The 14,818-nt window shown below is 33.4% G+C and overlaps 3 protein-coding genes across 5 annotated transcripts; 2 read left to right on the forward strand and 1 right to left on the reverse strand.

Moving 5' to 3' along the window:
* Nucleotides 1-3,910: 3,910 nt before the first annotated feature.
* On the forward strand, nt 3,911-6,522 carry LOC140819523 (glycerol kinase-like). Its single transcript, XM_073179652.1, has 4 exons — nt 3,911-4,206; nt 4,563-4,784; nt 5,104-6,070; nt 6,163-6,522. Exons 1-4 carry the CDS (start codon nt 4,073-4,075, stop codon nt 6,406-6,408), a joined length of 1,569 nt encoding a protein of 522 aa, XP_073035753.1. The 5' UTR covers nt 3,911-4,072; the 3' UTR covers nt 6,409-6,522.
* A 4,573-nt stretch (nt 6,523-11,095) lies between these two features.
* Nucleotides 11,096-11,770, forward strand: LOC140820030 (VQ motif-containing protein 11-like). The gene has a single exon (XM_073180326.1). It carries the CDS (start codon nt 11,193-11,195, stop codon nt 11,766-11,768), a length of 576 nt encoding a protein of 191 aa, XP_073036427.1. The 5' UTR covers nt 11,096-11,192; the 3' UTR covers nt 11,769-11,770.
* Nucleotides 11,559-14,320, reverse strand: LOC140820028 (checkpoint protein hus1). Of its 3 annotated transcripts, none has more exons than XR_012115334.1 (3): nt 13,261-14,320; nt 12,016-12,083; nt 11,559-11,769 (listed from the first exon to the last, which is right to left on the reverse strand). XR_012115334.1 is itself a non-coding variant. In XM_073180325.1 (2 exons), the coding sequence occupies exon 1, from the start codon at nt 14,225-14,227 to the stop codon at nt 13,271-13,273; it is 957 nt and encodes a 318-aa protein (XP_073036426.1). In that variant the 5' UTR covers nt 14,228-14,319; the 3' UTR covers nt 11,872-12,083; nt 13,261-13,270. The 3 variants fall into 3 exon arrangements, 1 of the variants encoding a protein (XP_073036426.1); XR_012115333.1 differs by having other exon boundaries at nt 11,598-11,735; XM_073180325.1 differs by lacking the exon at nt 11,559-11,769 and having other exon boundaries at nt 11,872-12,083; nt 13,261-14,319.
* Between the last annotated feature and the right edge of the window lie 498 nt (nt 14,321-14,818).

A 14,818-nucleotide genomic window follows, 5' to 3' on the forward strand; every position in this document is an offset into this window, starting at 1 on the left:
ATTTGGGTAATCCATGAAAAAATATTACTTATTATGCTAAGAGTATTACTTTTTATTGTGAATATGGGTAGGGTTGACCCGTCTCACGGATTAAGATCCGTGAGACGGTCCACATGAGACCTACTCTTAATTAATACCCTCTTTATTCTGATCTCTATAAATATATAACAAAAAATGTATAAATCTTATCCACAGTAAATATTTTAATTGAAAGTCGTTTTAAATGTATGGGACATTAATGAATCATGTGCCTTGTTTTATTTATTTTATGAGTGGGTCTCATGTGAGACCGTCTCACGGATCGTAATCTGTGAGACGGGTCAACCATATCCATATTCACAATAAAAAGTGATACTCTTACCATAAAAAGTAATATTTTTTCATGGGTGACCCAAATAAAAGATCTGTTTCACAAATACGACCCGTGAGACCGTCTCACACAAATTTTTGCCTTATTTTATTTATGATTTTCCCATCAACAAATAAAAAAAGATATATATTACTTTATATTTGATAATATACTCTAAAAATGACTAACTTAAAATATTAAAAATAGTATTTTTCAGCAAGTTTTGTTGTGATTTGATATTTATAGTAAAAATATCAAATATGTTAGTTATTTCTCAAACTCACTCGTATACACAAAAACTCCAACAAAACTATTTAACAGATTTATTTTGTGTTACAGATCTCTCATCCGACCTGACATATTGAAAAATCTTATTTTTTACACCAAAAATATTACTTTGCAATCCGAACATAGGCTGGATCGACCTATCTCATGCATATAGATATATAAAACCGTATCGTATTTGACGCACTAACTCGTTTAAATATCTGAATCATTAATTTGCAGTTTGTTGGTTGTAGATCTATTTATTATTATAAATTATTATATTAGTAAATACACGCAGGATCTTGAACCCAATTCGGTGGATCATCAAATAAAGAAGTTATTTTGTTTAATGGCATAGAAAGAAGTTGGTGTAGCTTCTTGTTCACACACCAATATATGGGGTCACAATAATAATAATAAAAATAATAATAATAATAAATAAATGAATGAAGACAAAAACTTGTGTGAGACGGTCTCACGGGTCAAATTTGTGAGACGGATCTCTTATTTGGGTTATCCATGAAAAAGTATAATTTTTTATGCTACGAGTATTAGTTTTTATTGTGAATATGGGTAGGGTTGACCCGTCTCACGGATACTAATCTGTGAGACGGTCTCACATGAGACTCACTCATGAATGAATGAATGAATGAACAAATAAATACGTGCAATGCATATCATATATCATATTTAACAATGCAATCATATCGTATATATTTTCATGTATACGATATAATTTTTAGAACATATTTCATCTGGTTAATTATCGATAAATTCGATCGTTTTATCCTCTGATGCTCGCAAAATCTCCGAATCAAATTCGATAATTTAAACGACTAGGCGTTGAAAAATAATTTAGCACACAGTCACACCAACCTTCACATCAGTCCATAAATATATTAATCCTAGTAAGACAATTATCACACCAACCAAATATGCATTATAAAAATGCTGGTGTCACAAACGTAGGTTACAAGATTTTATGGGCTCATTTCTCAACAACAGATTAAATAAATTCAAAACAATATTGCAAAAAAAAAAAAAAAACATTTGTTTTAAAAAATTAAAAATTTTGTATAATTTTTAAAAATGGAACCGAACCTAACCATCGAAAAATATAAACTTGTATTTAAAAAAAGTGACATGACTTCACTCGAATGCGAAATCAATGCGACACTTAACTCGAAATAATATTCAAGAGTAATCGTATGTGAATAACGAATGAATGACATATGAGAATCGTACATTGATAAGAATTAAAATCTTTTTATTTCTAAGTGAAAACTCTTGATTAATATAAAATTTATTATATATATAAATAACATAATTTTTTTTTATAATATCTCTAAAATAGATATATAAATTTATAATATTTTTATTATATCATGAAAATTAAACAATAATAATCTCCTCAATGTTGGCTTGATGCACAGCACCAGCTCACAGAAGATCCATTATTTTGTTGAACGGCGTGCCATTACTTTCTATTGGACAATCTTCTCTATAAAATAATGCTATTTTTTCCCCATACGCTCTCACTTTAAATAACTCCAAAATAATTTAATACAACATTATAATAAAAAAAAAGTATTTTGTTATGAGACGGTCTCACGAATCTTTATCCGTGAGACGAGACAACCTTACCGATATTCACAATAAAAAATAATACTCTTAACATAAAAAGTAATACTTGTCATAGATGACTCAAATGAGAGATCGGTTTCACAAAATATGACTCGTGAGATCGTCTCATACAAGTTTTTGTCATAATTAAAAATTGTTTCGATACTTAAAAGTCAATTGGAAATATTTCTCCTCGAAAATGATATTGACAAACTTATACTTTGTTGCAGATGTAACGTCGGCTTATTATTATTAAATAAAATATGGATGCACATTTTTTGGGACAAAGTTATGGGGAATTAATCATTTCTTATGACATCAAATTCAAAACCATGAGACAATACAACATTTATCGTTAAGCTCGGATTCGAATACAATATGTCGACGATTTATAACTTATTTTACTGATCTCTTAATTTGGGATGCGATTTTTGGTTCGAGATCCAATTTTCTATTATTATTATCGTTTTTATTATTGTAATTATTATTTGCCCTTCAAATAGATTTTATTGATAAACAGAAATAAACAAAGAGAAAAAGAAGAGATTGTTGAAAATAATATATTTAAATATTGAAAAAGTAATAGTTGAATATTTGAATGTTGAAAATAAGAGTTGTAAAGTTAGAAATTTGTGTGTGATGATGTAGGTAATGATGTATTTTATTTTTGGATTATGTGTAATGAAACTCTATAAATAGATCTCTCATTTGTGAAGAAAATCACAATTGAGTAGAGAGAAAAATATTATAAAGTGTGTAGTTTGGTAAATTTTGAGAGTTTGAGATTTTTACTTTTTACCATAAATTTTTACTTTTTCACAACAGAGATCATTTTATGGAGTTCAATTTAATTGGCTAACTTGTTCACACTTTGTAAGCAATTTCGATTAAATAGGGCCGGAAGTGAGGGCCCAATTTCTTAGAATATATGGGCTATAGCCTGCAGTTGATTGCCAGTCCAGATCAGAATCTCCAGGCCCAGCTTTCTGGGCATACCAAGAAATTTATACATCATATAATATAATACGCAAAAACTTTGTTGAGACGGTCTCACGGATCGTATTTATGAAACGGATCTCTTATTTGGGCCACCTATGAAAAAGTATTACTTTTTATGCTAAGAGTATTACTTTTTTATTGTAAATATGGATAGAGTTGATCGGTCTCATTGATTATGATCCGTGAGACGGTCTCGCATGAGACTCACTCAATATAATAATAAATAAATCTATAGCTATACTTACTATATATAAAAGTCGAGATCTTTAGTGGTCCGGGTTTGTTAAATTAATACGTTTTAACAAAAATATTCTATCCATTTAGATAAATAATATTTTTCATATAATTCATAAACATAGTATTTAATTCACTTTACAAATTCAAAAATTCACATATTATATTTATAAATTACATATGTAATATAATTTCATTGTCGTTATCCAAATAATAATTAAAAATTATAAAAAAAAATTTGTGAATCGATTGAATTTATTAATGATTATGAACATGATTCATATACATAATAGTTATTATTTTATACATGCATCATGTGTGCGTCGTTCGCTGATACTATTAATAAAACATAAGTCCGTGATAGTGATTACCTTTTAGTGAACATTTTTTTATAATCTCAAAATCATCCTTCCCAACTTTTTGGCTTAAATTGATATGTATATAATCCATAAAAGGGGAAATTGGAATCAACGAAGTTCCAAATGGTCAGATTTCCAATCTTTAAATAATCATTGATTGATATCCAAATTTATTGGGTAAAATAAAATCCTTTTGGATCAACTCCATCACCATTTCCAAGAAACTCAACCTGCTACCAAGATGTCCGGGGAAGATGTATTCGTGGGTTCGATCGATCAAGGCACCACCAGCACAAGATTCATCGTCTATGATCGCGCCGCGCAGCCCATTGGATCTCACCAGGTCGAGTTCACCCAGTTCTATCCTCAATCTGGGTACATGTTTTTTTTGTTTTTTTGTTTTTTGTTTACTTTAAACTGTTTAAAGATTGAATCTTTTCTTCAATTTTCTCGTGCTTTATCGTTTTTTATTTTCCGGGGGTGTATGTGTTTTTCTGTAAATAATCAAAAGATTGAATTTTCTTTGGATTATCTTTCGGGGGCGTATATGTTTGATCACTGATGTATTTTCAGCTCACAAATCCAGTTTCAGAGGCCTGTCTGTTGACAAAAGCATATGTTTGATATAAATTTAGAATAAAATTAATGCATCTGCGTTGATCGAGTAGGAAGCAACATTTTGGAACAGATGGAGAAGATACCTAAAATGGTTGATTTTGAGTGTTTTGTAGATGGGTTGAGCATGATCCAATGGAGATTCTTGAAAGCGTGAGACTCTGTATTGCAAAGGCTGTTGATAAAACCACAGCTGCAGGCTATAATGTCGACAGTGGATTGAAAGCCATTGGTCTTACGAATCAGAGAGAAACAACTGTTGTTTGGAGCAAATCCACCGGCTCCCCTCTCTACAATGCTATTGTTTGGATGGATGCACGTACCAGTTCAATATGCAGGTAATTTTTCGATTTTGGATCAAAGATATAATATTTTTTAGCCAACTTGGTGTTTTTTTGTTGTTTAGCGACAGTATCTGAATTGGGTTAAGCTTACTTTTGTCATCTTGGTGTTGAGAAGTTTTGTTCTTAAATGAGCTTTTATTGCGAAAAGCATAAATTTCCATTCACTGGTATTTCTTTGATTAACTACCAAAAGAGAACTTTGAATCGTGGAGCACCACTACTTGCAAAGAGGTTGGTCGTGAAGCGACCCTGAAGAACAAATAAATGAGTGATTTGTCAAACGATTCTTTATTTTTCCGTTTTTTTCTTCTAGAAAATTGGAGAAAGAGTTACCAGGTGGAAGAACTCATTTCGTAGAGACATGTGGTTTGCCGATAAGCACTTATTTCAGTGCTTTGAAGCTGTTGTGGTTGTTGGAAAATGTTGATTCCATAAAGGAGGCGGTGAAGCAAGGAGATGCATTGTTTGGCACCATAGATACCTGGTTGATTTGGAATTTGACAGGAGGAAAAGAAAATGGTTTACATGTCACTGATGTGTCGAATGCTTCAAGAACCATGTTGATGAACCTCAAAACACTAGATTGGGATAAACAAACTTTGAATACTCTGGGGATCCCAGCTGAGATCTTGCCTAAAATTATTAGTAATGCTGAGATAATCGGGGATATAAGCAAAGGATGGCCGATAGCTGGCATACCAATTTCTGGATGTCTCGGTGATCAACATGCAGCAATGGTGGGGCAAGCTTGCCGGAAAGGCGAAGCTAAAAGCACGTATGGGACTGGGGCTTTTATACTTCTTAATACCGGGGAAGAGATAGTACAGTCGAAACATGGGCTTCTGACCACCTTGGCTTATAAACTCGGGCCAGAAGCCCCCGTTAACTATGCACTAGAGGGCTCGATTGCCATAGCTGGTGCAGCAGTTCAATGGCTTAGGGACAGTCTAGGTATAATCAAGAGTGCAAGTGAGATTGAGGAATTGGCTTTGCAGGTTGACTCATCTGGGGGGGTATATTTTGTACCGGCATTTAATGGTCTGTTTGCGCCATGGTGGCGTGATGATGCTCGTGGCGTTTGTATAGGAATCACAAGGTTTACAAACAAATCCCATATTGCTCGAGCTGTGCTGGAGAGCATGTGTTTTCAAGTGAAAGATGTGCTGGATTCGATGAACAAGGATGCTGGAGAGAGGGGTGAGGCTAAGAACGAGAAAGGGGAGTTTTTACTTAGAGTGGATGGCGGTGCCACTGTCAACAATTTGCTGATGCAAATTCAGGTATTATTTTCTTGCTACTCTGGTTCCTAACATTTTCTTTAGAGCACGGTTACGAAATCGATTCCTAAACTTGTGTTTTTTAAAATGTACAGGCGGACTTGCTAGGAAACCCAGTTGTGAGACCAGCTGATATAGAGACGACTGCTCTTGGGGCGGCTTATGCGGCTGGATTAGCTGTTGGTGTTTGGACCGAAAACGAAATATTTTCTTCTAGTGAGAAGACAAAAAAAGACACCAAGTTTTTCCCCATCATGGATGAAGAATTGAGGAAGAAGAAGGCGGATTCTTGGTGCAAGGCAATTTCAAGAACTTTTGACTTGGCTGATCTCTCTCTGTAATTGGATTGTTTCAATTCTGCAATCTCGTTTGATTTATCTATTTTCTTGTTTATTTTACATCCTAAAAGATAGTAATATTTCAAGAGAAATGTAGAAATAAAGGATATGACAGTACTTCTGCTGATGAATTTCTTGAAACTTCTTGTCCCTTTTGGATATAAAGCCTTTTCTTACTTCAAGACCTGGCTTACATCTTTTGTGTTACATGCTTTTCATTTTACCCCTGTCTATCTTCAGTTCTAACATTTTTTAAAGAGATATGATATCCTAACTCTGTTTTTGAAAATATCAATGTGCTCCACAAGCAAATATGTATATACGGTATCATCCTCGATATTGAGATATATGTAAGACCAGCAACGCTACGCTCTTCTACCCAAAGTTTGAGCCTCTTGTTCGATCGAGTGACCACCCCGGTGTTAGTAAGTGGAGCAACTTCATGCCTCTATCTTTATAATAAGAGTAGGTCTTTTATGAGACGATCTCACGAATCTTTATCTGTGAGACGGGTCATTTCTACTGATATTCACAGTAAAAAGTAATACTCTTAGCATAAAAAGTAATATTTTTTCATTGATGACTCAAATAAGATATCCATCTCACAAAATACGACTCGTGAGAACGTCTTACACAAGTTTTTGTCTTACAATAAAGGGATCAATGCTCATACATCATTGATCAACGAGGTGGAATGTCTCGAAGTCTATATGGGGCAAAGGATCTTGCTGCTACGAGGAACATTATAATCAAAATGATTTTAATTGATTAAGGTTTATTTGATGAAAAAATGGAACGAGAATAGATGGATATAATGAATAGACTTGAAATCAATTTTGTGAGACAGATCTACTATCTTATTTAATACATTCTCACAAGATTGTTTAACATGAGACGTACTATACTGAGAAATCAACTGAAGATAACAAAATGATAAATAACTTCTAATATTTATTTTGCATACAACAAACTACAATTCACTTGAGATTTTATAATTAAATGGATCGCAATTAAATTATATAAAACGCCAAATAATAAATTTAATAAATTATTGTTCAAATTGAGGGGTTAATTTTTTTTTTAATAAAATTATTTCATTTTTTGTGTCTCCAAGCATTAATTTCTGCAATCTGAATCACTGACTCATGCATGCTTTGCCCCTTAAGTTGTAAACTGTTCTATTAAATGAAGATAACTAAAGCAATATTGTGGGTTCAAAATCGTGAAATGGAAGGTGTTGGATGGGGGGATATCTTCCATTTTCTTTTAATATTTGATAAATGAAGATAACTAAGACAAAAACTTATTTGAGACAGTCTCACAGATCGTATTTTGTGAGACATATATCTTATTTGGATCATACGTGAAAAAATATTACTTTTTATACTGAGAATATTATTTTTTATTGTGAACATCGTTAGGGTTGACTCGTTTCATAGATAAAGATTCGTGATGTCATCAAATATTTACTATATTATATGTTAGTTAAACAAGCCAAATAATGACATTTATTTCTACTTTGTAATATAATTTTTGTTGGATAAAAAATGGGATCGGAACATTAATAATTAATTGGAAGGTATGATATATTATTGATCACTATATATTAATACTATTGCAGCAGAAAAATGCAGGAAGGAAACACATCCCGTGAAGACTGAAAAAGAAAAGAAAACTAAATACATGAACATTATTCATATCTCGCTAGCAAACAAAACCTAAAAGAAAGCTGTTTTTATAAATTTAGAAATGGAGGAAAATGGTGAAAAACAAAGTAAATAAATTTATCAGGAAGATTATTATGAGATCATCTCACATGTTAATTTTGTGATACAGATCTTTTATTCGATTTTATCCACGAATAAATATTTTTTATGTCAAAAATATTGTTTTTGCTCAATGTATGAATCGGATTGATCCATCATACTTACAAAAATTCGTTAGACCGTCTCTTATAAATTTATTCACTTCACACTCGCAATGAACCAAATTAATTCATCTAAAAAACCTTTTGTTCCAAAATTCAGGTTTGTATGAGCTACAATAATCGGAGGGAAAGAAAACAAAGTACATGTATGCATTAGGATGGTACAATTTCTGACCCAATCCATCAATTATTTCATCTGTCCTAAGTCCACTCCTCGTTTCCCGTTTCAATTATTTTTTTGTGGCTTCCACCTATTATATATATATATATATATATATATATATATATATATATATATATATATATATATATATATATATTATATAATATTCAGCAATATCTCCCCATTGACGTAAAATATTTATATAGTTTGATTATTTTAAAAGACCTAATAAAGTTATCAATTGAGAAGATGATATAAAGAATCATTTTGTTAAATATTACCAAGAGAAATTATGTGACACACTAAGACATGATATATATTTATGTTAGTAGATCATGCATGTACATTATGTGTGTGATAAATTATGAGGAGTTAGATTGAAATTTTGAAGTTCTATTTTTTTTACCTATGTTGGTTTTAGGTTTTTGTCACTTAGATATGTAAATCTAGTTTGGTATGACTAAGTCGGAACAAGTTCAGTTATGTAAGATGTTCAAGTTTTTAGATAGTACTAGCAAATGATGCATGATATTATATATATGAATCACGATCACGATCATTAATAGTTCGAGTTAATTTGAAGTGATTCTTTGACCACGAAAAGCAAATGCGCTAAAAAACGGAGTCACGCCATCGATTCGATGAAACAAAAAAACGTTGTGTTGTCTCGATCTTTTTGAATAAGTAAGTTTGTAATATTCACCTCTAAATTACGAAAAATTTAGTAACAAATATTAACGAATATAAACAATTGAAATTCAAGCGAACATTCAAAGAACTCGGATTGTAAACTTTGATAAGTTTGGTTGAAGAAACATAAAAATGTATATACAAAGCCAAACTTTGAAATTTGAGAGCAAAACTTAGGACTCTATTTCAAAAGTTCGTAAAATTTCGTCCATATATGTTTACAAAATCTAAAATATATCAAAATCTAGTTATCAAATAACTTAGGACTCTAAACTAGAAAAGAATCCCTAGCGCGAACTCTTCTGGACTGGGCGCTCTGGACAATGTCTTTGGCGCTGGGGCGGTAATGTTTGGTCGCCTTTGTCACGCCTCGAAACCGAGACATGACATCGGCGTTGTTTACCAATTTAAAATCGTATAACAACAAGCCATGTAGTACATCAAATAACCAAAAGCCAGTCTATTACATAAATCAATAATCGTCTGTAGTCTTTACTATGCGATTGAAACGAAATGCAGAAGATTAAAATTCGATAATATAAATAACAGATATAATAATGAGACTGGTCTTGAATCGGATCAAAAATTCCCAAAAGTATTTTTGTTCTTTATCTTTGATTTGTTCCTCGTTCTTATCTGGGATGAGAATATAATGGTGAGTACTTTGGAAATACTAAGTAAATGAGGGCCGATCGGGCATAACGAATATCAAAATTATAATTATACGAATATATTATCATAATTACAATAGTAAGCATGTTGAGTCGAATATAAACAAAGTACAAACATAGCACTGAAATCATCTCATTTTCATGGTTTATTAATCAGTCCCCTATATGTTACTCGTCTAAGGGGCGAATCCAAAATAACTGTTATTATATCCCACCGCATCAGGCCCTTAAACAAAATATATCAAATAACGGAATTTCCTTGTCATTTCTAATTCGAATCATTACAGTGCATTTCAAATATTTCAAACATGCTTTCAAATATTATAACTAATATTCAACAACAAATTGTTCAAGAATGTATATAACAAATAGAAACGAATATATCATACCGATCGAATTTCAAGAAACATATATAATGTATATTTTTAAGCAAATTTTGACATACTTACGAAGGAAAAACATGTCGATATATATATATATATATATATATATATATATATATATATATGAAATGCAAGTGTACATAAAGTATATTAAAAACCCATATACATGAAAGACTGTTCCAAAATATTAGAATGAACAAGTTGGAGCTTGACACTGACCAGTCACTTTGCAAAAATATATGCGCCTAATTGAGCCGTTGGATCGATCTGAATTTTGGATATGTTGCTCAAAACATGTGTCGGTGTATTCTGAACGGTGGAGACCGGATTTGGAAGTGTAAAACAATGATAAAAACTTTCTGAAATTAGGCAGAATTTTTGATACTCGAAAATTATAACTTTTGTATAGTAAAATTTTGGGTTTTCACATCCCTACCGGGGAGGTTTCTGGACTAGCCTTCTGGACAGTGGCTTTTGCGCTGTGACGGTAATATTTGACCACCCTACCGTGGGGCTCTCGGATCCGATGTCTCGATTTAGCTTCCAATTCATATCATAATTCATAAATTTTTGTTATAATTTTTAATTATTATTTAGATAACGATAATAAAATTATATTAAATATGTAATATACAGAGATAATGTCTAAATTTTTGCATTTTTAAAATATATTAGATATTGTATTTATGTGTAAATTATATGAAGACTTTTAATTATTTAAATAAATATAATATTTTTGTAAAAATTAATTGGTATTGCATGACCTCAAATTGTGTGTAATATATATATGTGTTTGTAATTTTGAATAAAAAAATTTTAAAAAAAATTAATTAAATAAATCCCACGTCATGAATTTAGTTGTGTTCTATTAATAAAACTGACGTGTTACACTCTCTCTATTCAATCTACCTTTCTTCTTCTTCTTCTTCCCGCTTCCATTTTGGACTTCTTCAATGGCTGCTTCTTCTACTTCCTCCTCCTCCAACAACAATTCAAACTCCACCCCTTCGTTTCCACCCACATTCCCAAGTGTATCGGACCCGACCTCCATTCTCAACACCACCTTCGTCCAAGCCGATCCTTCTACTTTCCGAGCCGTCGTCCAAAGACTCACCGGAAAAGAAGCCTCGGCCGAAATGGGTCCCCGGAGAACCCACTTCAAGCTCCACGAAAGGAGGCCAACCGCCGCGAGAAAGCTGGAGATCAAGCTCAACAAAAACATCAATGGTGGCTCCAACGTGAGCGCCGCCACTCTGTTACATTCTCCCTTCTCTTCTCCGAGAAGCCTTCACCGTAATTTTCTCATGGAGCATATGGTCATGGTCTCCCCAGTCTCGCCGTTGGAGTACTTGGCGGCACGTGGGGGTCCGAATACTCCGAGGTCGAGTGTGGAAGATGAAGAAAGATTGATCGCTGAAAAGGGTTACTACTTGCACCCGAGTCCGTTAAGCACCCCGAGAGGATCCGACCCGCCGGAGCTTCTGCCTTTGTTTCCGCTTCTTTCACCAAGAGCTAATAATAACCAGTGATCTATGCCCGAGAAATAAAAGCCAGGTTTAAAGTCATATTTGTTAAAACTAACATGCTAAATATTTCATTTTATTATAAATCAATTATTAAATATTAATTATTGCTTATTGTTTTTAGTTTATAAAATTTGCATGATATCAATATTAGAAAAAAATGAAAGATAATTTTTTCCAGACTACACAACTCTTTTATCAAATTTATCTCTCACTTTTGGCAAAAAGAATATAAAAGTTGACATATATTTACGTTAATTTTTTGTTTCTTGTCCGGTCACTTTTTCTCTCATGTCCTTCCAAGTACTTGCTTCCATATTCCTGCAAATAGTGAGCAAAAGTAAAAATTTAAACACGAGAGATATTCAAAAAGAAGAATAAGTAATACCAAAGTTGTGAAATAATTGGATTTCTATCCAAACCCATAGGCATGCTATGCCACTCTTCTTCCACCCGGGTTGCTTGTTTTATCAAGCGTTGGCATCTTTGATTCTTGTGTAGTGATTTTGAGACAATTTTCAAACTTTTTCTCGCTGAATTGGGTTTGTTTTTTAATTTCAAATTCATTAAAGTAGATCGAGTCAAAAACAACGTACATCAAAAACAGAGAAAAAACATCAAGACTTGGTAAAGAAATATAAATAATTTCGATTCGGATCTTCCAACGTCGTCTTCCTAAAGGTTTCTGTTAATGCTAGATGTTATTTTCTGTAAATAGCAGACACGAGTCATAGGATAAAATCTTCGGACAATTATCTCAAATTCACACACATATGCACACAAGCTCTACAAGCAGGTGCAGCCCATGTGGACATGGGAAAAAATGGCCAGCAGTAACATTTCAGGGATTTCATGGGTGTGACAAATTTATAAATACGATACATTAGAAAAATAGTTGCAATTTAATAAGAAGTGACAATCAATTATTAATATAATAAAGAATGTGTCGACTTTGTACCAAAGCGCCAAACAAATAGTCATGAGGAATTTGGAATTAATTAATTCGACCAGTTTTATATAATATGAAAGGATTTTAACAGTCGTCTTACAGGATATACTCATCCGTCAAATGCTTGCTTGCTTGCTTGCATGCTTACACAAGCACAAGAATCGACAATTAAATGAAACTATGATTTGAGTAGGTGATGTTAAATGAAAAAAATACAATTCCATTAAAAAATTTTGGAATGTAGAAACGAACTCTAAAAAAATTATGCCAAAATAATTAATTTGCATCTTAAAAGGTTAGAAGTTTTTTCAAGGTTTATTCTTGTAAATCATCCTACAATTTGCTCCACAAACTAAAACAACCAAACTACACCAGTGCTTAAAAAAGCATTGATATGAACTGAACAGAACTGAACTCTTTTGTTTTAATTAGATGCAACATATTTATATACCCAACTATTCATTTGCCAACAGTAGCTCAAGAAAATCACACAAATGCATCAACAGAATACACAATCAACAAACAATAAAGCTGGATGGATATAATCACCTCAAGGCCCTCAATTGGAACCAGGATCAAGCACAGGAAGCCTACAATGCAAGCTGATAGATTTATCCATCTGCCTTGTCCCCGGGATAAGGAACTGAAATATCACGATCAAGCAAGCGCCCTGCGGCACAATCCCATAAAACGCACAATCGGGCTTCGCCAAGCTACCCTGCAGGCTCTTAGAGAAATGCTTCACGCTCACTTGGACACTCATAGCATCTCCTCTCTGCACAGCCCTCTCAATCCTGGTCTGAGCACTGGAGCCTATGTCAACCGCCGCCCCATCGACTTGCTCTCCTAAAACCGTCAGATTCCTAAACTCGGCACCTAATGTGATCGAAGAAGTCGAAATCTGCAAATGCAAGTCCCCACATTTACTGACGGAAACACCCAAAACTTCCCCAACATGTTTCATCCTATCAACAAAGCTTTGCAACAAATTCAATTCGGGGGCTTTCACCAAAGTCGGGGGCACTTCTTGGGCATTTTCGAGGGCGAGTTGTAGCTCATCGACATCGGCACGTGATAAGGGTTTCGAAATGGGCACATCTTGGACAACAGCTGACTTATACCCTTTTGCTTCGAGCGTAAGAAATGGCACCGCTTGGTTCGAGTGTGGGGGCGATTTCTTCACCAATTTGATCTGGAGGCAGTTGAAATCGGAGTCCCTGGACTCCACGTAGATGGCGAGGATGGAGCGGAGGGCGCGGTGAAGAAGGGCAAGGTCGACGGAGAAAGCGATTTTATCGTCGTTTTGGCTGGAAATCCGGTAGTCTTGGAAGAGGGATTCCTTCTTGAACTGAGCAATGGATTGAACGCCATCGGAGTTGAGAAGGTTGTGGAGGAAGAAGGCGTGATCGCGGGTCAAGAAGAGGTGGCAAACTTTGCCCATTTTGTCTAGAGCTGGGAGGATTCTTTTCTCCAGCAGGTTGATGCCATTGTCGGTGAGGAGAGCTTTGAACTTCATTCTGATTGGAGATGCAGCAGAGGGTTTGGGGATTTAGGGTTTTGGAGAGTTGGGGGAGAAAATGGGAGGGAAGAATTTGGTTTATGCTTGGCGGTTTTCTGTGAAGGACAAGAGTTTTAAATAATTGCTGTTCCACCCCTTTAAATTTTAAATTGTTTCATGTTAACACACCACACTACAAAGTAAAGAGTAGATTTTTTGTGAGACAGTCTCACGAATCTTTATTTGTGAGATGTGTCAATCCTACCGATATTTACAATAAAAAATAATACTCTTAGCATAAAAAATAATAATTTTTCATTGATGACTCAAATTAGAGATATGTCTCACAAAATACAACCCGTGAAATTGTCTCATATAATTTGTCCAAAGCAAAATAGATTGTTGTAAAATAATGATAGGAATATAATTAATTCAACCAAATTTACATATAAGATTATATGCATTTCAAAGTACGAGTGAGTTTGGTTTCAAAAATTGCGTTTTTAAAAAAATATTTAAATAAGTCAAGTTTTTCAAAATATTTTATTAAAAAATGTAGAATAGTTTTGCCATTTAGATAAATACTGAAAATGTTTTTATGCTTTTTTA

Source organism: Primulina eburnea, chromosome 18 (genome assembly GCF_022965805.1).
Source record: "Primulina eburnea isolate SZY01 chromosome 18, ASM2296580v1, whole genome shotgun sequence".
Taxonomy (NCBI): domain Eukaryota; kingdom Viridiplantae; phylum Streptophyta; class Magnoliopsida; order Lamiales; family Gesneriaceae; genus Primulina; species Primulina eburnea.